At 46.8% G+C, this 23,760-nt stretch overlaps 12 protein-coding genes across 12 annotated transcripts; 7 read left to right on the top strand and 5 right to left on the bottom strand.

The window, feature by feature from the left end:
* Positions 1 to 22: 22 nt before the first annotated feature.
* Positions 23 to 2,324, top strand: N7537_005260 (putative C6 transcription factor; the record flags this gene model as incomplete). Its single annotated transcript, XM_056896317.1, has 4 exons — positions 23 to 132; positions 209 to 325; positions 381 to 1,092; positions 1,146 to 2,324. 4 exons carry the CDS (start codon positions 23 to 25, stop codon positions 2,322 to 2,324), a joined length of 2,118 nt encoding a protein of 705 aa, XP_056752102.1.
* A 165-nt stretch (positions 2,325 to 2,489) lies between these two features.
* N7537_005259 (uncharacterized protein) lies at positions 2,490 to 4,128 on the bottom strand (the record flags this gene model as incomplete). Its single annotated transcript, XM_056896316.1, has 4 exons — positions 2,490 to 2,921; positions 2,978 to 3,380; positions 3,437 to 3,860; positions 3,912 to 4,128. The coding sequence occupies 4 exons, from the start codon at positions 4,126 to 4,128 to the stop codon at positions 2,490 to 2,492; spliced, it is 1,476 nt and encodes a 491-aa protein (XP_056752101.1).
* Positions 4,129 to 4,719: 591 nt separating this feature from the next.
* N7537_005258 (DUF1445 domain protein) lies at positions 4,720 to 5,606 on the top strand (the record flags this gene model as incomplete). Its single annotated transcript, XM_056896315.1, has 2 exons — positions 4,720 to 5,406; positions 5,463 to 5,606. 2 exons carry the CDS (start codon positions 4,720 to 4,722, stop codon positions 5,604 to 5,606), a joined length of 831 nt encoding a protein of 276 aa, XP_056752100.1.
* Positions 5,607 to 5,686: 80 nt separating this feature from the next.
* N7537_005257 (Concanavalin A-like lectin/glucanase subgroup) lies at positions 5,687 to 6,037 on the bottom strand (the record flags this gene model as incomplete). Its single annotated transcript, XM_056896314.1, has 1 exon — positions 5,687 to 6,037. The coding sequence occupies one exon, from the start codon at positions 6,035 to 6,037 to the stop codon at positions 5,687 to 5,689; it is 351 nt and encodes a 116-aa protein (XP_056752099.1).
* Positions 6,038 to 6,789: 752 nt separating this feature from the next.
* On the bottom strand, positions 6,790 to 8,412 carry N7537_005256 (amidohydrolase; the record flags this gene model as incomplete). The annotated part of the gene is made up of 1 exon (XM_056896313.1): positions 6,790 to 8,412. The coding sequence occupies one exon, from the start codon at positions 8,410 to 8,412 to the stop codon at positions 6,790 to 6,792; it is 1,623 nt and encodes a 540-aa protein (XP_056752098.1).
* Positions 8,413 to 9,918: 1,506 nt separating this feature from the next.
* Positions 9,919 to 11,250, top strand: N7537_005255 (NADH:flavin oxidoreductase/NADH oxidase; the record flags this gene model as incomplete). Its single annotated transcript, XM_056896312.1, has 1 exon — positions 9,919 to 11,250. The coding sequence occupies one exon, from the start codon at positions 9,919 to 9,921 to the stop codon at positions 11,248 to 11,250; it is 1,332 nt and encodes a 443-aa protein (XP_056752097.1).
* Positions 11,251 to 11,868: 618 nt separating this feature from the next.
* N7537_005254 (HNH endonuclease family protein) lies at positions 11,869 to 12,660 on the top strand (the record flags this gene model as incomplete). Its single annotated transcript, XM_056896311.1, has 4 exons — positions 11,869 to 12,068; positions 12,125 to 12,296; positions 12,354 to 12,492; positions 12,548 to 12,660. 4 exons carry the CDS (start codon positions 11,869 to 11,871, stop codon positions 12,658 to 12,660), a joined length of 624 nt encoding a protein of 207 aa, XP_056752096.1.
* A 1,241-nt stretch (positions 12,661 to 13,901) lies between these two features.
* On the bottom strand, positions 13,902 to 14,955 carry N7537_005253 (uncharacterized protein; the record flags this gene model as incomplete). The annotated part of the gene is made up of 3 exons (XM_056896310.1): positions 13,902 to 14,111; positions 14,158 to 14,615; positions 14,673 to 14,955. The coding sequence occupies 3 exons, from the start codon at positions 14,953 to 14,955 to the stop codon at positions 13,902 to 13,904; spliced, it is 951 nt and encodes a 316-aa protein (XP_056752095.1).
* A 553-nt stretch (positions 14,956 to 15,508) lies between these two features.
* On the top strand, positions 15,509 to 16,153 carry N7537_005252 (uncharacterized protein; the record flags this gene model as incomplete). The annotated part of the gene is made up of 1 exon (XM_056896309.1): positions 15,509 to 16,153. The coding sequence occupies one exon, from the start codon at positions 15,509 to 15,511 to the stop codon at positions 16,151 to 16,153; it is 645 nt and encodes a 214-aa protein (XP_056752094.1).
* Positions 16,154 to 16,912: 759 nt separating this feature from the next.
* N7537_005251 (SDR family oxidoreductase) lies at positions 16,913 to 17,545 on the top strand (the record flags this gene model as incomplete). Its single annotated transcript, XM_056896308.1, is given in 3 exon segments — positions 16,913 to 17,009; positions 17,059 to 17,380; positions 17,395 to 17,545. Coding segments are annotated over 3 exon segments (570 nt in total), but the record flags the coding sequence as incomplete, so codon positions are not given.
* Positions 17,546 to 20,048: 2,503 nt separating this feature from the next.
* N7537_005250 (uncharacterized protein) lies at positions 20,049 to 20,452 on the bottom strand (the record flags this gene model as incomplete). The annotated part of the gene is made up of 3 exons (XM_056896307.1): positions 20,049 to 20,120; positions 20,183 to 20,269; positions 20,333 to 20,452. The coding sequence occupies 3 exons, from the start codon at positions 20,450 to 20,452 to the stop codon at positions 20,049 to 20,051; spliced, it is 279 nt and encodes a 92-aa protein (XP_056752092.1).
* A 1,984-nt stretch (positions 20,453 to 22,436) lies between these two features.
* On the top strand, positions 22,437 to 23,489 carry N7537_005249 (DUF3632 domain-containing protein; the record flags this gene model as incomplete). The annotated part of the gene is made up of 1 exon (XM_056896306.1): positions 22,437 to 23,489. One exon carries the CDS (start codon positions 22,437 to 22,439, stop codon positions 23,487 to 23,489), a length of 1,053 nt encoding a protein of 350 aa, XP_056752091.1.
* Between the last annotated feature and the right edge of the window lie 271 nt (positions 23,490 to 23,760).

Genomic DNA, 23,760 nt, shown 5'->3' with positions numbered 1-23,760 from the left:
CTAAATTACAACGTTTGGGATGATGAATACTCTGCAGATGTATCCTGTTCCGGATAGCTGGGATAACCTAACGGTGAACGATACAAATGATGATCGCCCGAAGAAACGCCGCAAATACATCGCCAAAGCCTGGTCAGTTTGAAAAAAAAAAAAAAGGAAAAGAAAAAAACGATGCTATTCGAGATCGAGTGCTAACAAAATCATGAAGCAATGGATGTAAACGTCGCAAAATCAAATGCAATGGCCAATTACCCTGTCAGCGGTGCGGACGCCAGAATATTGAGTGCATTTACGTCGAGAACTCTCGAGACAGTCCCACCGAAGAGTAATGCCCACCCCAGCTCGGTGCGTTTGGACATGAACTAATTTTGCATTTAAAGCAACTTCAAGCGGCTTTTTGACCAAATGAGGGGAGTGCAGGACCAGATTACCCAGCTGTCTGCTAGCATTCGGTCAATAGCCAGCAGCGAACATTCTCCTGGAAGTGCTTCTACTACCGGCACATATGGACAGCTCCCTGCCCAGCGTTCACCGAGGAGACTTTCAACAGCTAGAGAAACGTCATTCCAAGGCCCGACGACATCGGCCTTCAGCTTCGACCTCGCGAAATCTAGTCTGCAGCAACGCGGGATTGTGGAGCGTGCCGAGGCTGGTGACGAGGGCGATATGACCCAAGAACCTTCACCGCTGGCATCACCATCGGCTCCAAATGAGAAAATTGGAACGCGCCAGACCCTCGATCCACTTTGGATTTTACCTGAAGCCGAGGCACTTCGCCTTTGCCACGTCTACGAGGAGGAAATGGGCATTATGTACCCGGTTCTGGAGCTTACCGAGATTTTGGACCAGGTTCATCTTCTCTACGGCCCAACGAACCGTGCCCTTGGTCCGACCCGCCAGCCTGATGGACACAATGGACTGGCTCGTGAAGACGTCCATATTCTATGTGTAGTGTTTGCGTGTGCATTGACAGCCGAAGCCAGTGGTCGAAGTGAACAGGCTATTGCTCTTTTTGACAGTGTACGAGAAGTTCAGGACAATTGTGTCTGGGGTCCGCCCAAAATCAAGAACATTGTATTTTTGACTCTCGTGGTTCGTTATGCCTGATAAAACATGAATGCTCGACGTGCTGATTCTATAAATAGTCAATGTTCTATTTTCAAATCGACGAGGAAATTTTGGCGTGGCGTACCGTTGGTATTGTTGAGCGTATGTGCCTCGAAAAAGGTCTTCATCGACGGGAGACTCTGAGCCAACCGGCCATCATAGCTGTGGGGAAGGATCGTGTTCTGCGACTCTTCTGGTCTATATACATTCTGGATATGCGCTGGAGCTTTGGGACTGGCATGCCGTTTGCCCTGGAAGATACAGATATTGATCCTTGCCTGCCAGAGCCCGCCGAGAATACACCCTATCTGCGCATGATGATTCGGTACAGCCGGATCGCAGCGAAGGTATGGAAGTTCATATCAGCATTTAACAACACGAACGAAATCAAAAAGGAGGAAATGAACTATTTGGATTGGCAGGTGTTACGTTGGGTGCATGCTATTCCAGACTCGTTGCGACTCGATCATTCGAGTTCTGCAAAGTCTGAGACTGCCACGGAAGGCTCACGGAGCCTGCGCAGACTGCGTGCCCTGCTTTATCTTCGTGCTAATCAGCTACGTCTGCTCATTCACCGTCCCGTCCTTCATACTTCAGCACATGTCATGCGATATCCAGGCGAGTCCGAGACCGTGGTGGAAATTGCCAAAGATACAATTCGCTTCATTACCCGCTTGAACGATACATCGGACATCTACCATTTACAGCAGGTGGCATTTAATTGGTTCCTCGTCTCAGCCCTTGCAGCTTTGTTCCTGGCAGTAGCCCAGGCCCCGAAACAATTCAGTGGGTCATGTAAGGAGGAGTTTTACTGGGCTCTGGAGCTGGTCAAAGGAGTCTCAGCCCAGTCTTATATCTCTCGCCGATTATGGAAATCTATTCGAAGCCTCCGTAAGCTTGGTCCTCAATTAGGCCTCGGGATCCAGAAAAAGCGCCTTGACATCGAAGCGGGGGATGAAGGTGAACCTTTGAATGTGAACACCTCTCCCGCATTGCCCCAATCTGCCAGCACCCAGAGTCGGACAACGCAGGACGGGGAACAAATGACACAAGAGTTGATGGAGTGGTTCGAAGCCGTGGGAAATGTGGAGGATCAAATAATGGGAATGGGAACTGGCCCTGTGGCAGATGGAGGACCTTACCAGCAGATGCCCGACGGGGGGTTTGTGTTTGATTACGGCGAAGAATTGTCAGGCGTGATGAAAGACTTCTTCTGATTATGTACAACATCTACCGTGCAGTTATCTATGCGATTTTGAGCAAAATAGGTGGTAGAGATTAAATTTGACAATATCCAAGGTTGTCTTTGGGTCTGTGAGAGCGTGAATTCCTCCCGGGATTTTATTTCTTCCTGGTTCTACGTTGCCAACATCAACGCTGATCTAGTAGATATATTTGAATTCCAATTCTCCATCACCCGTCCGAACTCGTCGAGTCTCTTCCCTTTCACCACTGATAATTTCCTCCTTCACCTTGTTCTCCCGCCGCAAGTAGAGACCATAACCAGTTACTGTTAGTTGGGCTACCACCAGGGACCCCAAGGAAAAGGAGTTACCCAACACATAGGGTGATGTGCGATACACCTGCCCGGCAACTATACCAGCACAATTTCCGATTGTCTGCTGGAGGCCAATCGCGAGTGCACGACGGTATTGTGGAGCTATGTTCACATTCAGCCAGGCGACGTTGAGACCAACGGACGTGTAGGTGGTGATGCCGATGAGGAAAGTGCCAAAATATAGGACGGAAGTATTGTCTACCGTGAGAAGTATAATGTAACCCACAACCCCGAAGATATTGGCCGCGAAGATGTACTGTGAAAAGGTTAGCGAGGAACGATTCATTGGATATCGTAACGGGTTATACACACCGATGCAAATTTGGAGTATCTGTCTGAGCACCAAGCAATTGCAATAAAGATCATTGCAGCCCAGACATAGACTGGGACAGTCAAGACGTTGCTCATTAGGGAGTCATAGCCCATGCCACCCAAGATAGTGGGCAGGAACGTGCTGAACCCATACAAGAGAATATCCTGACAGAACTGGATGACACTGCTGAACATCAACTTGGGATCTCTGATTGCGATGCGCATCTCTTCCCAGCTAAACTCTTCGCCTCCCATGTACTTGCGACGCTGCTCGTTCCGTACCTGCATCATCCATTTCTCCTCTTCGGTGAGGAAGTAGGCGTCGGCCGGGTTGTTTGGCAAGCCGAACCAAATGAGAAGTGCACAGATGATGCTGAACAGGCCTTCAATGATATAGACCCATCTTGAAAGGGATACGGTAAGCAACGATGACTGTTTTAAGGATAAAGGAAAGCGTACCTCCATCCTGCTTTGCCACCAACCCCGTCCATTTGCAAGAGCCCGTAGGCCAAGAGACCACCCACAGCCCCCGAGATGGCAGCGCAACTCATTAAGTAGGAAACACGCTTTGCTTGCTCCTCTCGACGATAGACCATGGTCAGGTAGAGATTGAGACAAGGGAACAGCCCAGCTTCGCAAACACCCAAGATAAGACGAGTGGCATAGAGAGAGCCTACCGACTGGATAAATCCGGTGAAGATGGTGGTCAGAGACCAAACGATACAGAGCCCCGTCAGGATATTGCGAGGTGTCAACTTCTTCATCATGACGGCCCATGGTGCTTCGAAAAGAACATAAGTTACATAGAAGATGGAGACAGCGGTTGAAAACTCTTCTGGTGAGGCATTGATATCCTCGGGCATATTGGCAACCTTGACATTCCCTGAACATTATGAGTTCGTGCTCCTTTTCATGGAGATTCAATAAAACTCACCGATACTCGATCTGTCCAGGAAACAAGTGAGATAGGTCAACATGATGATGGGTACAAAGGCAGCATCCAACTTGGCGAGCAATTTTGCCTCTTTCTTTGGATCCAGCACCACATCTAAAGACTCGCCGGCGACGGCATAGTTTGCTTCTTCGACATCCTCCTGTTTTAGGGAATCTTTAAGCTCTAAAGGGGTATCGTGAACGGTATCATGTGACATGGCTGCGATGAGGTTGTAGCAAAATATCAAGATTGTTAAAAGAACTAATTGACTTAAAGAGTGTTTTCATACATAGTGGATCATAGTGACATGGCCTATCTTCGTATCTTCCACAGCGATACAAGTCAAGTGTGAGTGGATCCATCGGGCCGATGGCAGTGATAAGAGACGGAAGTTAAGAAATTTGACGGGCGAAAAGCAAGGGTCAAAGCATATGAGAAAGAGCGAATATTGGCCAATGATAACAGTGGTCCAGGGGATATCCACCACTAATGCAAGCCAATCCGTTGATCCGTACCGATCCTAACCCGAAGAGGCAAGTCGATAGGCCTATTTTGTGCTTATCATCTGGTGGGTTATCTGGTTCCAAGGTTATTATCTCTCTGTGGGGTTTTCCCCAACCTTTTCCCCAGACACATCGGTATGTGGACCCCGATTGATAACCGAGGTTATCTTATAGGGGTAGATACTATGTTATGATATGAAGTTAATGTACTAATACGATAGGAAAATAGGTAGGAGAATATTAATAGGGTGTTTAACTTGTTACCTTGCCAAACAAAAAATTTAAACAAATTAGAGCAGGACAATATGAACAATATCACCTCCCAAGAGGCACGACTGCGCTGTCGTTATAATCAACTCACCAATACCGCAGGTGTTGCACCGGGATACTTACAAGCAAATCTTCTGGTACTTCCCTCAAAATATGCCGCAGATTTCCATGATTTGTGTTTGCGTAACCCAGTTCCTTGTCCCCTGCTGGGAATGACCGCTGTTCCTGGGAACCCAAGTGCCGTCCGACCGGCAGAGTGTATTCGGTCCGAAGATTTTGATATTCGGACAGATTTCCCCAAATATCGAGTATACTCGGGCGGGAAGTGCATTGAGAGTCGTCGTGACTTGTCCGATGTATGGACCAAGGATCATGTGGGCTTTTTGATCGGGTGCTCGTTCTCATTTGAGGATGCCCTAACGGCGGCAGGGTTGCCACCGCGTCACCAAAAGTCTGGCACTATAGTTGCAATGTTCCGATCAAACATTCCCCTGCTACCCGCTGGAATATTCACTGGCGGCCACTGTATTGTATCCATGCGACCGTATCGCCCGGAGCATATCGAGAGAGTGAGGGGGATAACCCGGGCCTATCTGTCGACACATGGAGAGCCTGTCGCCTGGGGATGGGATGGTGCAAAACAACTCGGAATTCTTGATGTGGCAAAGCCGGAATTTGGAGAACCGCAAACATTCGAGGATGGAGAAGTTCCTGTGTTTTGGGTAAGTTCTACACAGTCACATGACAACATGGATGTATTGATCTGACTTCATTCTAGGCTTGTGGAGTTACACCACAAATTGCCGTTGAAGCAGCAAGTGACAAAATTGAAGGCCTAGTCTTTGCCCACGAACCCGGCCACATGCTAGTAACCGATTGGACAGCAGAAGATTTGCGGAAGCTCAAGCCTGGAAGCATTTAGAAAAGGACAAAATCAACATGAATCCCCATTTTGAGCTTATCGACTTGATGATACTTGTCGGATGAACCCTTCGGTGGACCTTACACAATATCGACTTGAAAGTCTCCAAATTCCACCGCAATATCCTCCCCAATGGCAAAAATCCCAATGACGGGGCCCCTAAAATCGTAATCCGTCATGATGGCCGTGTCAACTGTCGCCAAATCATGCCAGTCTGCTTCACCCATCCGGAAGAAGAATTGCAGAGAAGTCTTGGTGTAGCCAATTTTGAAAGAAATGAAATTCTGGGATTCCATACCTTGAGTGTCGCTTTGCGAGAATGACTTTGCTTGATTCAGTTCGTTCGAAATGACGTGTTGGGAGTGGAAGTCGTATCCAATTGTCAAGAATCGGTGCTCGTCTTTGTAGAGAGGGAATTTCAGTCTCACCATCAATTTTTTCTTCAGCTTCTTTGTTGATAAATGGGGGCATGATGGTCGCTTTTGTGGCGTGGACAATCCTGTCAGTAAAGTATTATGACCATGCGAACTCAGCACTTGGGTCCGGACTGCTGGGTATGATCTTCATATACCATCTATTTTACAATCTGAAGTGCGTTTGCCATGGTGAATTGGCCACTATGATTGCTGACATGGAGTAGGTCCGGTTTGATGGTAAGTCATGCCACGGATATTCTTCCATACGCCATGCGAGCCAAAGGATATACGATCATGGAGTTCGCGATGTATATCACGTTCTTCTTCAATCAATATGTCAATCCAATCACTGTTGACAACACACTAGCGCTATTCCATCTTCTCTCCTGTTTGTTGATGGTGGAAGTGGTCGTCATCTATTTCCTTTACGTCGAGACACGATCAATGCTTCTGGAAGAGATAACAAAATTTTTTGGAGAAGACATTGCCACTGCTACAAATCTGGAGATGGACAAGATCGGAGAGAATGGAGAATGGAAAAGGAATGAGCACAGCCATTCATATTGAGGACGCAAGTGTTTGAGTTGGAAGTGTCGTATAATCCATCGAGAGACCGTTGGCGTGTGAGATTTGACTGTACAATAGCGGAAGCAGAGTATTTTTTAAACAGGGACATTTTACATATGTGACCACCCACAAGGGATGTTGTTTCATTGTTTCTCCAGTGCTGTTTTAATATTGTTCTTCGAAAGGAGAGAGTCCTCAAATCACAGCCCACCCGCCTCTTCATCAAACACTTTCTTTCCCTTATACCAGGTTTGACACACCCGAGCTTCTAACAGAGATTCCGGGTCCCAGATCATATCCAATACAACAAAATTGGCACTTAATCCCGGAAGTAGACTCCCTGTCCACGAGTCTGAAAAGGACGCATACGCAGCCCCCGCAGTAGCTGCTGAGACAGCTGTCGCGAGGGAAACTGTGAATTCAGGGTTGACGGTACCTTGCAAGGAGGGATCGATAGATGACCGCCGAGTAGTAGCAATGTAAAGATTCGACAGTGCGTGATGCCCCGCAGTGGGGGCATCGGTCCCAAAGGCCAAATGAGCACCGGCATCGACGAAGTCTTGGTACGCGAAAGCTCGCTTGCAACGCTGAATCCCAAGCATCTCCGGCCATCCGTCAAAGGTCGCTGGGTCTAGGTGAACAGGTTGGACTGAGGCCACTATCCCCAGTTGGCCAAGCCTTCTCGCGTCTTTGCGAGTTGTTATCTCTAGGTGTTCAATACGATGACGACAGGCTGGCAGGTTCTGAATCTGCGATAAACAGTCAATAGCCTGTTGCACTGTTCGATCCCCGATTGCGTGAATGGCGCACTGCAGGTCGGCATCGGTAGCGCGGCGAATAGCTGCTGCAAGGGCATCAACAGGCCATATGGGATCGACAATGTTGGAAAATCTGCCATACGGCTGGTGTAGTCCCGCTGTACACCCATCCACAGTGCCGTCACAGAGGAGCTTGATGCCATTGATACAAAACTCCGGGGAGGTTTTGCGGTTGAAAGTTTGTTGAAGCTCAATGGCGCGATCAATATAATCGCAGATGTCGGAATCACATTTTGAGTAGGGCACCAACCAGTGTGCTGCCACATGCATCGGAAGTTCACCACGTTGGTTTCTGTAGTGATTCAATGCCTCCCACTCACTCTCTCCCATAGCCATATCCACGAGTCCAGTATACCCAGCACGTTGATGCGCACTGATCGCAGCATCAATCGCAGCTACCTTCTTCTCCATGGACGTGACTCGGTCCAAAAATGGCCAGACGATATCGAACTGCGCAGCTTCTTCAAGCAAGCCAGACGGCATCCCGTTGTGGCAGCGATGAATCTTTCCCCCTGGAGGGTCGGATTTCGAGTGAGCCTCTAGCTCTTTGAGAGCTGCATTATTGCACCACGTTGAGTGGAGGTCCAGTGCCTCGATGTAGATCGGTCGCGGATCTAAGTCATCCAAGGCTGTTGCAAGAGCGTTGCCATCCGTAACCGACTGGACCCAGCCTCGGCACAGAATCCGTGGATCGGATGGATGAATCGCTGCGTAGGAAGTGATGGCATTTTGGATATCTGCGAGGTTCTTGCAAGGCAGAAGGTCGAGTTTCTGCAGCGACATACCGAAATTGAGGACGTGTACATGGCCATCAATAAAGCCCGGGAGGACCATTCGATTTTTCAAGTCCACTGTTGATGCTGTCGCTTGAACCCGAACAACTGCTTGGTCATGGTCCCAGCCGACGTGCATGATATGGTCGTCCTCGATTACCAGGGTAGAGACAAAGCCACCCCACAAGCCGGGAAAGAGGACACGGCCATTAGTGAAGACTGTTGTAACCATGGTGATATATTATCGATGTGGGGGGGGGGGGGAAAGCAAAGATAGCAAGGGTAGTTGACTTGTTGACTCGGTGAAGTCGAGGCTGGGTAGAGCTGATGTATTGAAAAATATAACTTTCAGAAGCTGAGAGAAAAGCAAAAAAGTAGCGAGGGTAGTTAGCTGCCTGAAAGTGAGGGGGATGTCGAAGTTGATGTTTTTTTGGGGGGGTGGACAAGCAACGTGCAGATTTGATGCTATTGGCTATTTTTCGTTGATACATATATAACCATATGAGATTGAGAAATGGTGTAACCTGCAAAGGAATTACATATTTATTCTAGACTTCTGTTATTTTATGAATTTATCTTCTTCTCCAACTGCTTGTCTTTTGTTGTTTCGGATGGCTTTGTTGATCTTCATAGCAGCTCAGACATCCCAGTTCAAAGAAACAATAGTCAGACTTCTAGTGCCCTTTCTTTCTTTAGTTGAGAATACTATGTAGCAAGGACGTTTCAGGCAAAGATCATACAGTCAACTTTCTTTGTATCAGTTGGAATGTCCAACTAGTATAGTCTGTAATAAAACGATAGTGAGGGCATAATATTCTATATAGGTCTTCCCAATGCTATAATTACTTCTCGCAAGGACACTCTTACAACAGTCAGGTGTTGAGATTATAGTATCACGGGTTTAAAGTCGCGGACCTCTAATAGAATCAAGGACAAATAAAACTTGGAGGCAAGTGAAACTATTTGCAGGATTATCTGATGGTTTCTGACTATGGTATATAGATGTGCTTGCTAGAAGTCCTTGATCATACAGGTCGCTATGGTTGCGGTCATTTTTGGATTCTCGACCTTGACAGATGTTTTACGGCTCAGTGTCTGGGAGAATTTTCTGGTTGTATTCATCCATTGAAGAAAAGAATTGCTCCTCACTCCAAAGAATGGCAAAAATATGTCAATTATTTTCGACCAGGGTATGCTAGGATTCCAAGTCTTTGCAAAGGATGCCGAGATGGAACGGGTGGTTGGGTAGATCCTTATTGAATTCCTGTATAAGCTCATTTCTTGCATGGTGAACGATTATTAGTGGATCGTGTACCACCTGGACACAAATCTCTCATTGGATACTATCATCTGGTGGCACAGTTAGTCGCCCGTAATCGTGAGCCTTGGGGTAGTTACAGTCAGAACTAGAGTTGGTCATTTTATGCATTTTATGTTATAGGGTCTCAATTCGGTGCATTTGTCAGTCCCGTGTTATTGTATAATGTAGCCTTTTGCCCAACAGCCAATATATACTATACCTATTCAATGTCATCAGTTGAACCCCTGTGACGATTGGAAGTCCCGACATCGGCTGTTCGGCATTGTCTCCGATAAGTGGCGACTTCTAGGATTCCAAAGCAGTCAATTTGTCAGCCGATGGGATGTTCTCCAGTGTATTTATAAATGAGCATTTCTTCGTCTCTACGTCTGTGAATCGCTCTGAATTAATTCTCAATCTTTTAGACAATAAATACAAATGGGATCTACTTCGTTGAGTTCCCCGCCAATCCACCAGGCAGAGGGTCTACCTTATTTTACCCCCGCCAACAATGCTGGAGCAGCTGTAAACCCACAGGACCCCAACACCCCGACGCTGTTCCGCCCTTTACAAATTCGAGATGTTACATTCAAGAATCGCGTGATCGTGGCGCCTATGTGCACGTACTCCACTGAATCAGACCCGACTTCTCCGGCTGTAGGCGCTCTCACAGATTTTCACATCGCGCATCTCGGTCATTTGGCTACAAAGGGTGCCGGTCTAATATTCATTGAAGCTACATCCGTTCAGCCCAATGGTCGGATTTCGCCCAATGATTCAGGCCTTTGGCAGGACGGGACAGACTCCGAACAGTTCAAAGGGCTCCGCCGCGTGGTGGATTTCGCTCATAGTCAAGGGGCCAAAATCGGCATTCAGCTTGCCCACGCCGGCCGGAAGGCTAGCACAGTGGCACCCTGGCTCGCAGCCCAAGCGAAGCAACGCGGCATCAAAGCTGATGAAAGTGTTGGTGGCTGGCCATCAAATGTGGTTGGCCCCTCTGGCGGGGAAGAGCAAATTTGGGCACCCGGTGATCAATTCTGGCCCCCTCGCGAGCTTGAAACGGCCGAGGTTGAAGAACTTGTCCAGGCATTTGCAAGAAGTGCAGAGCTTGCTGCACAGGCAGGAGTGGATGTAATCGAGATCCATGGTGCCCACGGATACCTGCTTCATCAATTCCTCAGCCCCGTTACCAATCGACGAACGGACAAATACGGTGGCAGTTTTGAGAACCGAACTCGGTTCTTATGCGAGGTGGCTACTGCAATCCGTGCCGTCGTGCCAAGTGGAATGCCCTTGTTTCTTCGTATCAGTGCGACGGATTGGCTCGAGAACCAAACTGCCGCAGTAGGAACCGGAAGCTGGGACATGCCATCCTCAATTCAACTTGCCAAATTGTTACCAGACCTGGGGATTGACTTCTTGGATGTCAGTTCGGGCGGTAATCACAAAAGCCAACGGATTGAGCTTCATACGAACTATCAGATTGATCTCGCTGGCCAAATTCGACAAGAAATTCACGCCGCTAACCATACTACGCTGGTTGGAGCTGTTGGCTTTATTACAGAGGCCGAGTCCGCTCGCGATATTGTTCAGGGCGCAGAAGAAGAGACACAGGCGACCGAGGCAATGCTGTCTGGCCCTAAGCCTCAGGCCGATGCCGTGTTAATGGCCCGTCAATTTTTGCGTGAGCCCGAATGGGTGCTCACGGCGGCCAAGAAACTGGGTGTGAAGGTATCTCTCCCATGGCAGTTTTCCCGAGGCTTACTGTAGAGTGGACACACATCATCCATAGATTAATGTTTTTTGATTGCAACCCTTTGATTCCCCTGTCCCGAGTCCTAGTGCGGACTGTAGCACTAAGTACAACGTAGCGGTAATAATCTGCGGCGCAAGACCGAGAAAGGGGGAAGGTCTTGGACGATCATTTCCATATTTAAATGTCGCTGCCCCTTCAGGCGGATTTCTGTTTCAACGTTCTACACGAGGGCCCTCGTCCGGTCCCTTTCCGGCCCAGGTGACTTGTCGTATATGAATCTACGGCGAATGATGTGCTTGTTATCAATCACAACTCCCGCACAACTCCCGCACTTCCCGCGCTGTCTAGTTGCAAGCCAATGATTGATCAACGTGCAACGCCAAGTCCCGGGCCAAGACTCGGGAGCCGACGTTACAATGCATTTGGAAAGGAATCGGTTTTGGATTAGCATTGTTTATGTGAGGGGTTTGACTCGACCTTGCAGATAAAGCCGGAGTATAAAATCTATAGTTCCGACTTGGAGATGCACTGTATTTACCCATGCTTGACTGTAGACTTGATTACTCATCGCATTCCAGTTGGTATTCACAGTTCAATCGAAAAACGATCGATATTTGCTAAAGAAAACAACAATGGGCATATCTCGCGCTGCCTGGGTTCTGGCCTTCGCCTTTCAGCCTTTCCTAGGCGGAGCGTTGCCTGCCCCATCACCACCTGGAATTCCGTCTACGTCTACTGCAACGAGTGAGCTGGCAGGATTGACCGTTGCTGCACAGGGATCGCAGGATGGATATAGCCGTGACGAATTTCCGCACTGGATTACTATTAGCGGGTGAGTAAGATTACTGTGATTCTGAAGTATTGGCAGCTCAAAATTTTTGTTGACAGAAATTGCGACACACGCGAAACGATCCTCAAACGGGATGGAACCGATGTGGTCCAAAGCTCTAGCTGCGGTGCTACCAGTGGATCCTGGTTTTCTCCGTATGATGGCGAAACCTGGACAGCTGCAAGTGATGTTGACATCGACCATGTCGTCCCATTATCAAACGCATGGAAGGTAAGATCGGCTCATCTGACAAAATAGACGACTTAAATTATTAATGAATATGGGCAGTCCGGGGCCTCCAGTTGGACTAAAGCAGATCGCCAAGCTTTCGCCAATGACCTCAAAAACCCCCAGCTCTTAGCAGTCACCGACAACGTGAATTCCTCAAAGGGCGACAAAGGCCCAGAATCTTGGAAGCCCCCACTGGGTACGTCCTAAACCGTGTTTATTGTGTGATCTATAAATGGTTGACGTCGAGATAGCCTCATATTACTGCACTTATGCTAAGATGTGGGTGAAGGTGAAATCAGTCTATGATCTTACCATCACTTCGGACGAGAAGGCTGCTCTTGTTGAGATGCTGGATACTTGTTAAAATGTTGATTGCAATTCCTAGAATTGAGGCCGCAAGCCGCTATCATATGATCGGGAGAGCTAGACCTCGCGGAACTGTACATATAACGGAAACGAGCATATGACGGAAGGCTAGAGACTAAACCGCAATATAAGGGGATTTCAAATTGTGGTAAACAACGTAGATCACTGAATTTTGTAACCGCCTTTGCTAAACGCGCCGCAATCGCACAATTGACGTTTGGGTGGAACTTCCATGCAGAAGGGAGTATTTTGAACAAAAGGCATAGCTTGATTTGATAGTGCCCACCATTCCAAGAAAATGATGACGTCGCGACCAGTGAGACTGATTTCACAGCTCGGACTATGGGAGACCAGAGGGTACACCGACCTCCCAATGCGACGGGCTCGGGAATGGGACCCAATGGAGTTGGAACGCGTTTTAGGGAGAAATGAGGAGATATTTTATGTGGATCATAATGCAATGATATTGATTGTGTTATTACTCAACTAAGAGGAAGGGAAAGAGGGAGAGGTAGAGAGAAACAGTTATTTATCCCGTGAGCGGCCAGAAATAGCGCTGATCCAAGTAGTCACGTGGCGATAGAGCTTCGCGTTTCTCTCTTGTTCCTATGAGATCTGACAGACCGAAATCTGACCCACGCCTCCCGTGGCAGACTCCTGCAGATTTTCCTGGCACGAACACAGGGGTTCCCTGATACTACCGAAGGTGTCAAATCCTTCGGATTCGATGGAGTACTGGATCAATCCGATGGGAGGATTTCAATGGGAAGGGTGGTGATATTAAAATTAAGTACATGGGCCGGGAGATCCATCACCACCGGTTGGAAGAAATTATGTCGAATCCTTGGAAGTGTTATTATTCTTACTAATCATCTCTTCACCGACAGAGTGGGTATAAGGAAAACCCAAGTGGAGTCATTTACCGCCAAGCATTTACCAATGATGCTTCTTTTTCGGCACCATAAACTGGGTTTTGTGTCAAGCTCTGAGGGGTCGAATATTATGGAGAAACTGAGGTCACTTCTGCGTGGGGGCGAGGGCTCCATCCATAGGCACTTCGCCTTAGGGTCCGTTTACCTATTGGGAACGTATTTTGGATCCGGTGCTTAGGTGGACGACGCATCATTCCATTGTTAAGTTTTAGGAAAAGTGGTACTTGTTTTATCATGACTGTGAGCTTTCGGAAGGGGTTGATCATTTGAGATAAAAATAAAAAAAGAACAGAATAGAACAGAAACATTAGACCTCTTCCTCATCGCTACTCTCTTCCTCTGCATCTAGATCAAACCCCATGTACGAAACACCAGACGACTCTTTTGAATGGGTCTGGACTGATGTCTTCTCTAACTGAACAGGAGACATAGTCGCAGCAGTACGGAACATATGCACAAGTAAACCAAGCACCTCTTGATAATTACCAAGACGAGCAGGAATCATATGCTCCGTCCACTATTCAAGTTAGAATATGTATGATGTGATGGTAAAATTTACTCACCTCTGAATCATTGTTGATTTTTAAGAAGACCCACCACTGGCCGTCAGACACGACACCGTATACGGTTGAATCCAATTTCTGGAGGTCCTTCCGACGTCTGTGCACGCAACCCATATAGCCAAGCGTTTGTGAGACTCCGCTTGATGCACCTGCGCTACCCTTGGCTTCGACCACAACAATACTAACTGCGACGTCTTCCTCGTTGCCATACCATAAGCTATAGTCTGGGCGCCCAACTAGGTCGTACTTGAGACCCTTATATGTGACCGGCCCATACCGCCATAAGCCTTCAGCATTCAAGTGCAAATCATTTATGTTCAAGTCCGTAGAAGTGCTGGCAGGTTGCGAGGTGACACAGTGATGGGCGAACACAAGCAGGTTGTTCAGAGTGATCCGAGTTAATGCTTCATTTGGCTCGCTTTTCCCAAATGCGTTTCTCGTCATGTCCAACCACTGGGCTGGGTCAAGTCAGTCATATGTTACATTAGCTTGAATATTCCTTAAGGGATACGTACTACAGATCGGGGATAGCTCAACCGGAGGTTTGTTGCGGAACTCAAGGTTACTTAGTGAATGATTCAACTTAAGCATAACTTGGATATCGCCAAGATTCAAAGAAGAAATTGCAACTGTCGGTAGCTCGGACTGGTCTGCTTGAATTGTTGACGTGAGACTTGCAATTGACGCCTTTAGCTGGGAGAAGGAGAGCTTGTGCGCTTGATTTTGTAAGTCGAGGATCGCGTTCATCATTTTTTGTTTGGTCGTTGCCTTCTTCTTGACGACTTTATAGGACGGCATCTTGGTGCCACAGGCCACAAGAACAGGGATCTGATGGTTGCGTCAAATATAGGAGCGAGGACAAGAAGGATGAGCCGAGTTGTGAACACTTGAGACTTAAGTTTAAGAAAAAAAAGAGTGAGATGTAAAGCTGTGTTGCAGAGCCCAGCTATTAGAAATTGGTAGAAGAAAATAAAAGAAGGAGGAATGCCTGGAGTGAAGAATATATGTACTGAAGCTCTAACCTAGTTCCTAAATAGGCTTAGTAGCAAATGACTTTCTTTGTTCAAGTGGGGCAGTCCTAAATAGGTTTAGTAGCTAACTCATAAGAAATCACTTACGGGCGGCGTCTGGGTTTTGTTGGTAACCACAATTCCCGAGACGCGACACACCACTGTGCTTGAAAATAAGACCAAGCGCGCGCAAGCAGATGAAGAAGGAAAATCTCCTATCTGCAGAATCCACCACCGACCTTCATGCGAATGATAGAAAAGGGTTGCACGTGCTATTCGCTATCACCCTCACGCGTCCCTTTCGTTTTCTTTTTTCGGAGCCTATCACGTTGTTCTCGGCAATGTACAATGGCTTCCTATACGGATTGGTGTATCTTTTCAATGAGGCAATCCCTCTGTTTTTCGGCGCCCCGAATGGACACCCATTCAATACCGGTGAACAGGGACTTGCCTTCCTGGGAATGGCTATTGGACCGTTGATTGCATTCTGTTTTTACCCACTTCAAGAACGATATTATCTGCGCCGTGTTGCCGAGAATGGTGGCAAAGGTGTTCCAGAGGCGCGGATGTGGATGGCCCGTGGGGGTGCGATTCTCATTCCCATCAGTCTATTCTGGTTTGGGTGGACAAGTTATCGGTCGGTCCACTGGGTTGTACCAATCATCGCCTCGTCATTCTTTGGCGCCGGAATCTATATTGTGATTCTGAGTATTCTGAACTACGTTGTGGATAGTTATCAAACATACTCCGCTTCGGCTCTTGCTGGTGTCATTCTGGCGCGCAATGTTGTCGGTGCTGGGTTCCCATTATTTGCCACCCAGATGTATGAGAAACTGGACTATGAATGGGCTTCCTGTCTTTTAGGGTTCATCTCCATTCTCCTTGTGCCGATTCCATTCATTTTTTTCTACAGGGGAAGATCCATTCGCCTACGCAGCCCCTGGGCGAGGGAGCACTTTGAACAAAACGAAGACAGCCCGCATTAACGATTCTTGAGGATAGCCTCAACGCCGTGATTAATTGAGTCCCAAAAGCCTCCGGCGAAGAGTGGCTTAACCTTGAACCCGAAACATGAATCAAGAATTATCCATATCAGCAGCTAGTCATTTAGGCTATTAGATGGATTGGGAAGACCTCGCATAATTAGGATGAGAATGGAATGGAACCAGTGTTCTAGTATAAACTATCCGTTCTCTTATCTTCCGGCACGCAGTCGATTCTTTTGTTACTCGAGCTTTAACTTTCCACTCTATCTTTGAGGTTTTGCGTAGAGGGAGTCACTAGTTTCGAAATTTGGTGCAGAGATTATACTTGGTTTATCCTCGAGTACGCTGAGCACGCCCTTCAATGTCTTTTTGTACCTGATCCGCTTGCAAGTTGTGTCGGATTCAAGAAGCATAGTTCTTTGGGAATATTGGCTAACGAATTGGGAGGGACAGGCTCTCACAGTAACTCGGATGAAAGATCGCTGTAGGACGAGAAGATCAATCGGGACTAAACTAGAGTATCTAACTAGTGTTGATGTAGGGAACGAAGAATGGGTCCGGTTGATGATTGACATTGAAATTCTTATACGAGCCTCCCAATGGTAGATCATGCACAAACAACTAATTTCGATTGTTATTCTTTGCACCAGTGGTTTTCCAGTTTTGAATATACCATTCAGTTCGACCTTACACCTTTGCATCTGATATGATCTCAACATACACTGCACCTTCCTAATTCCAGCATCACACCCATTTAGAGCTAAGAACTGGGATTTCAAAAATAGGAGCTGTACAAGTGGCGTTGAAGAAGGCGTCGTGTGTGCAGATGAGCTCGAAGTCCGCGCTACCATAATAGGTGATGCTCTCACTATTGATTCGGACACCGATTGAGCCGTGAGTTATAGTGCATTGTCTTGATCGGCTACCCGAGCCTGATGAGGAGTTTCATGCTGCACGGGCACGAGCCAATCCCCAATTTGGGGGGTCTCTCCATTATCGGCGGATGGATGTCCGCGACAGGGATGGCAGCAACCAGGTAATGTCTGCAATCGCCGAAGACAAGAATCGTCTGGATGGCTTAGTGGTGGCAGCTGGGGTAAACCACGTCGGGGGTGCGACTGCTCACTCTGCCGCTGACATTGAACGCGTAATCAGCACCAATTACATTGGAGCTTTTACGTCTGCAACGGCTGCAGTAGCACAAATGCTCAACAAGAAAACCCGCGGGTCTATACTACTAGTTTCGAGTATGAGTGGATTGATTACGAACCAAGGGATGATATCGTCTATAATTTATCGGCGGCCGCTATGATCCAACTCACTAGAAGCTTTACGATGGAATGGGGCAAGATCGATAAGGAAGGCAGAGGGGAAGCCAGTAAACTGCCTTAGTTCCGGACATATAAAGACGCCTATAGCCCAGATAGTCATAGATAAGACGCCGGGGACAAAGGAGATATGGGAATCTGAGAATATAGTGGGACGGTTGGCGTAACCGGATGAACTTCGTGGTATTACCTTACTCCTTATAAGCAACGCGAGCAGCTTTATGACTAGGAGTACAATAATAGCCGACGGTGGGCATACAGAATGGTGAAGGCTTTAGAACAGAAAGGCACATGAAGCTGATTTTTAGGCAGTTTGTTACAACCTGCCCCTAGACTGGCGAGTTACAAACTAGACCAAAAAGACCACTATATCTGAGCGTTATGCTCAGATAGACTAAACTCCGATATATATAGTGCGTGACATGACACAGTTAGCTTATATACAAAAGCGTTACGCATCATAGTTAGGTGAGAGTATCAAAAGACTTTCCTGACCAAATATGCAGAAATTAAATCAAGGAAAGCATATTTCAAGTTATATCATATTCTCTACATAAACCACTTCACCAGGGAAGGGAAGAGAAATCAATACCTATATTCGCCCGTCACACTCTAGTAAGCAATTAACAAGTAGACTTAGAATAACTTACTACTTTTCTTTCTATCTTACTAATAAAGTTATATACGTAGGCCAAATCACTGTCTCTAACCTTATTAGAATATAGTTAGCGAAAAGACGATTAGCTACTTTGTATGCCTTCTAAGTCGAAAGTCATTTCACCAGTGTGATAATAGAATAGCGGCCAGAGGATAGAGTTTGCAACAAGTAACGCTGTTTAGTATAATAGGACCCGGCAATGGAAATTTAAGGACTTATATAAAGACTAATTGTAGTGGCGATCTATAAAGTGGTCGTCTTTAAAGACTAGCAACGCGCTATATTCGTCATTTAAGCGCTGCTTAACCACTAGTATACCGGGCTAGAGTACCTCTAGACCCAGCTAGCTATACCACCGGAAGGTAGATGTTTTAGAGAGATCACTAAGGCTGTTCGCCAGACCTCTTGTTGACTTGCAAAATTCATACTTGCCATCCTCGGAGCGCTTAATAGCGATAGGAAGGTGATTAAATACTAGCAGCCGAAGCCCCTCCAAGCCCTTTTAGGGAGGGTATAGTCGTACAGACAACTAGTAAGGCGGAAATGAAATAGAAGACGTTACTATATTTAACGCTGGAAGCAGCGCATCAAAGTTGACAAAGGTGTCGTCGTAAGGATTTTATTAATCATTTGTAGGACAAGCGTCACTCAGTTCTAGCCGCGAATAGAGGATAATCTAATAGCAGCTATCTCAGTAAATAATACGTGAAAGTCATTTCCTCAAAATCAAGTAATCGCTACGTCGTATATAAGTATGTGGTCTTTGCTTAGTGGGCCATTTGGTTGTTTTGACCGGTCCATTAGTACTAGTACAAGGGATTTATGGGCTCCAGATAGACGGGACAATTGGGGAGGGAAATGGCTTAACCCCTTCAGCCTACCATTTCTCTAGTTGCGAGCGAATTAATCAAATGAACAAGCATTTCTAGCAAGAGTTCTGTGGGAGATGCGATCGAAAATCTGTAAACCTGTCGCTTTTCTAGGGGCCCCGCTAGGTCAGGTCTTCCGCCCATATCCTTGGACAGTGGCATCGCTCCTCTCACTCTTCATGACCGCCAACTGAGTTTTACACGTCAGATCTCAAGAGTATGCATGCCGGATAGTACGTTCACATACCAGGGCTGTGTCGCACCTGCATCCTTGCGGCTAAGGTAGGAAGGATGGGAGAAAGACGCGCGGAGAGAGATGGTAAAACTACTCAGCCAGACTTCGAATGCCCGCACTGCGGTATGCATGAAGGCGGATTTGCCGAGTATAGCAGCATTGCTGGATATGGGTTCGTTTAAGGCGGTCTCTAGCAATGGGATAGTACAGGCATTAGGAATTCGGGATTATTGAAGAATACTAATAACATGAGCGGCAACTAGGCCACGATAGGCCTTGACGAGACTCAAAGTTGTTTTCAGGAAGTGGGACATCATACATGTACATACACGGATATATATAGTTGCTGTAGCCTGTATATCGCTTTGCGAGTTGGATCCTAAACCACAATCCACTAGGCTGGGTACGGATTCGGATTTCGGTCTAGTGGTTAAATCAACTTTGCGAGAGGTCGGGGTAAACGAAATCTACGGCTGGCCAACAACCTTGGAAACTGTCAGAAATGCTACTGGTACTAGTAATATTATTCAATAGAATAGGCAGTCAATAGGCAACATTTTGATAAAAAGTAGAGCTAGCTAGATACTGAACGAGTGTGGTGATAACAAGAACTGCAAACCAAGAGAAACACTTGGAATGTACGAATATATCACTCCAACACAGACAGAATCCACTGCTTATTCCAAGCCCTCCTTGACGTATGATCATTAGCATTGATAGACATGAACCATCTCAGGCCTATGATGAGCTAGGGAATTATCAAAACACCCAAGGATTCTGCTTCTTGCGGAACGCTATAATTGGTTCAAACTGGGGTCTGGCAGTCAACCGTCTTGTGGTGCTCATCGTATTCACAGTGGTGGCGATCAGACTTGCACTGTAGATGAAGATTGAATGATAAGAACAGATAAATTGGCCTGAAATTGAATCGGAATTTACCTTCTTGTTGGCAGCCGAACCACAATTGACTACGTGGTCCTTTCCACCCTTTCGGTATGTGCACGTGTTGTGTTTCAAGCTGCATTCCTGTAAAGTGGTTTAGAAAGGTTAGTGTTATCTCTATATAGACATCTCATAAGAACAACTTACTCCTCCGAATTTACTAAGCTGTACATCTCGGGCAACAAGATCGTCCGACTCGGTCGCGATGGGGCTGGCAACCGCGCCCATTGCGGCGAAGAGGAAAATGGCAATGCTGGTGATCTGCATGGTGGAATATTGGTCTTGTAGAAGAATGCGGTATAGTAGTTGAGATAGAAATGGTGTTGATGAGATTGATACTTCACAAATTGGAGCGCCGTGAAGGTGTCTTATATAGACAATGCCGGATACTTCCTGCTATATTTGACAAATACCATCCTCAAATTCGATGCAGTCATCATTGGGGCCGCGGTCGAAGATCACCTACGCTATCCAATGAAAGATATGTCTTACGTATCCAAAAAATCCCAACTTATTAGTTGGTATGATCTTTTAGGTGGAGTAGCCGAGTTGATGGTAATTGTAGTACTTTAGGGTGTGATAACCCGTGCAGAAGGATCGAGGCAACCAATCCGATAGCAAAATATTGAAGTTCTGGGTGGCGTTACATTCTCGGTGATGTTGGAAGGAGGTATAATGATCTTCAGATCCCCGAATAGATGAGTATGTCGTCCATACGGGATATAGAATAGGCAATGCTATCATTGGCTCATTGCTAACGGTACTACTGATCTGCCCCATTGGTCGAGCCGCAAACCCTGCATACATAGCCTTGTGGCCTGCTACAAGGCTGGGGCGGAAGTCCGACGAACTAGGGCGTTCATACGATGTAACACTTCATCCGGTGATCAATTCCTTTCATGCGCTAAGTTTCATTCGCTAAGTCTTTTGTGATCCGGCCCGACCTGGATCTGATTCTCGCCTAGCGCTGAAATAATCTTTAATTTTGGTGTCACAATTAAAACCCTAAATACTATATATGGTCATCAAAGGTCCTTTGAAATAGAAAGACCAAAATTGACAAAGTTGTCATTATGAAGACTCGTTTTTAGTTTCGTATAGTATATAATCTCAGAAATCATTGAGGTGGAGATGAAATCGTTATTTTGGTGTAAGGAGGAACTACAGACGGACTAAGACCTAAAGGCTCCAGTATTACTTTTGATATTTAGGGCGGACGTGATGATTTCCTAAGGGGGTAAAGAAAAGTCGGCCAATGGCCTTGTATCTCTTCTATGCCTCAGGCTAATGGCGAGCTAGGAGAAGAGAGAGAGAGCAATACGACTGTATTGTGCTAACTGAAATAGCTGGAGACTCTTATATGGCTGAGGGGAAAAGAAGGAGAGGGAGAAACTAGCTACTGGAAGTCCTGGCACGTAGGGTCAGGTGACCACACGTCCCGTGATCCCAACACAGGCTCGCTGGAGTGGATTGATTATCATCTGATTAGTTGGCAAATGAAACATGAGAATCTTGGGATTAACAAAAGAACAGGATTTGACGCTATGGAGTAGAAACGGCTGGTTTTCCATCCGTGTTGGATAGCAAGCCCTGAATTGCCCCCATCTACAACCGCCACTATTTTGCGTCCCTAGATGATGGTGCTTTCTAATATAAACTAGCTGCTAGTTTTGTTGCGTGTAGGAGTGTATTCTATTCAAAATATAAAGTATACCCGAGTTGTAGATATTGAAGAGAGGAACGCTCAAGGCTGTATGCTCTGCGGCATACGGGTCGATTCAGCACTCGTAGTTCAGCTTCATCCCCCACTTTGCATACAAGGGAACCCAGGTGCACTGCCCCGGAAGTGGATTCAGAGAGGTGTAGGAGACTTACTCGCAGCAACGAAGGGTTTGTGATCTGTCACGTAGTGCCTGCTGGATGACTGCATGATCGACATGTAATTCTGTCTTGGCTACCGGCTGATCGACAGCCAACACAGAAAATATTTCAGCCTATCAGCGCATACACGAGTCCAAATTCAGATATTGCGCTGTCAGCCTGTCAGAACATACGTTGCTGCCTAGTAGGGGTCCTGGAGGATCCCAACCCTGGGAGAAAAATCCCTCTGTCCCCTCGTTCGAGTTGACCCCTACAGCGATTTTAAATCCCCGTCTGGTTCCACTATATCGACTCTTTCACTTCCCCACTGTCTTCTTTCTCTTATATGAATCCTAATTGAACCATCATTCATCATTGCCAGCTTTCCAAAATGGACCACCTCCGTGATTCTCTGCTGAGCTCTCTTCTGCCTAGAGACACACCTTCTACCGCAACGATCGACCATGCTCGCAGAGATCAGGAAGGTACACGCCAGTCTGTCGCTCGGGGTGAATTCAAAGAGGTTCGAGACATGGCCTTCAGTAACCGCACCTGGGTCGTTACCAGCCGATACTGCGATATTGGAGATGGTGTAGACTCCCTTGAAGGCCACATTCATTCCCTGTGGTATATGTACTACGAGCTTGGTCGAAACATCTCCTCCAACGCACCTGAACATGAGGGAATAGTCCTCGACATACTACGTATTCAAGGAATGGGGCCGTTGATTAGACCTGCGCGCGGAGACTATGGGATTGATATTGCAAGAACCGTCGACGGCACACTGTGGAACGATCTCCCCTTCTTGGTTGGCGATATGACTAATTTCTGGGTCAATCACGGTGCTTCTATGTCGGGAACACACCGTCTCAACTTTGCAACTTTCCTGGCCAAACTTGCATCCACTCGTGTCTCTAAGGATAGGCTATGCCAAGTTGCTCTTCTGATCTTCCGTACTCTCTTTGAAAGCCCTCAAGCACTTCGCACTGGGGAAGAGTCAGACGAGGAAGACGTCAATCGAGGTACTAAGCAACTTGAGGTCTTTCATCTGTTACCAGCTGCTGTTGCTTGGCTGAAAATAGCAAGCCACAACCTCCTTTTGCTATCAGAAGTGTATTGGAACGACTGCCCTAGCCACATCAGCAAGGGTGGTGAGGAGTTCCTCGAATCGGGGCTCGGACAGCGATCACCTGCTGGATTCTCGCCATGGAGATACATGTTCTGGCTGAAGCGACTTCATGAGATTCAGGAAGAAGCCAAGGAGGCCAATGAGAAAGCCCTAGAGGAGCTTGCCACTGATGGCATCCAGTACATGATAAATACAATCAAGCAAAGGGATGCTGAGGTCCTCAGGGCTTATAAGAATGGTGGCGATGCCCTTCATCAGGATAGGCATCTTTCGTGCTTAAATCCCCTTGCACGCGTTAAGGAGCCAGAGTCGTAAAGACTTGGATGAAGTTTCAAAAAAGAACTCAAAAATCCCATATAGAGATTCCCCCTTCCTCTCCTCTTTCTCGGCCTCTTCGAGTCCCCAAGTTAAATGTCACTCTCCCTACTCCTTTCGTTTATTAAATCTATATCTACTCTATCATATAGGGGTAGGCGTAGTCTAGTAGACTAGAATTAGCACTTTAGCTTAACTATAGGAGAAAAAAGTAGGGCTATAAGTAGACTAGAATTACTTCTCGTACGAGATTTTTTTTTAGGGTTTAGGG

The sequence above is a fragment of the Penicillium hordei genome, assembly GCF_028827395.1.
Source record: "Penicillium hordei strain IBT 12815 chromosome Unknown utg000003l_segment0_segment0, whole genome shotgun sequence".
In the NCBI taxonomy this organism is placed as follows: domain Eukaryota; kingdom Fungi; phylum Ascomycota; class Eurotiomycetes; order Eurotiales; family Aspergillaceae; genus Penicillium; species Penicillium hordei.
This window is presented reverse-complemented; position numbering and strand designations above follow the sequence as displayed.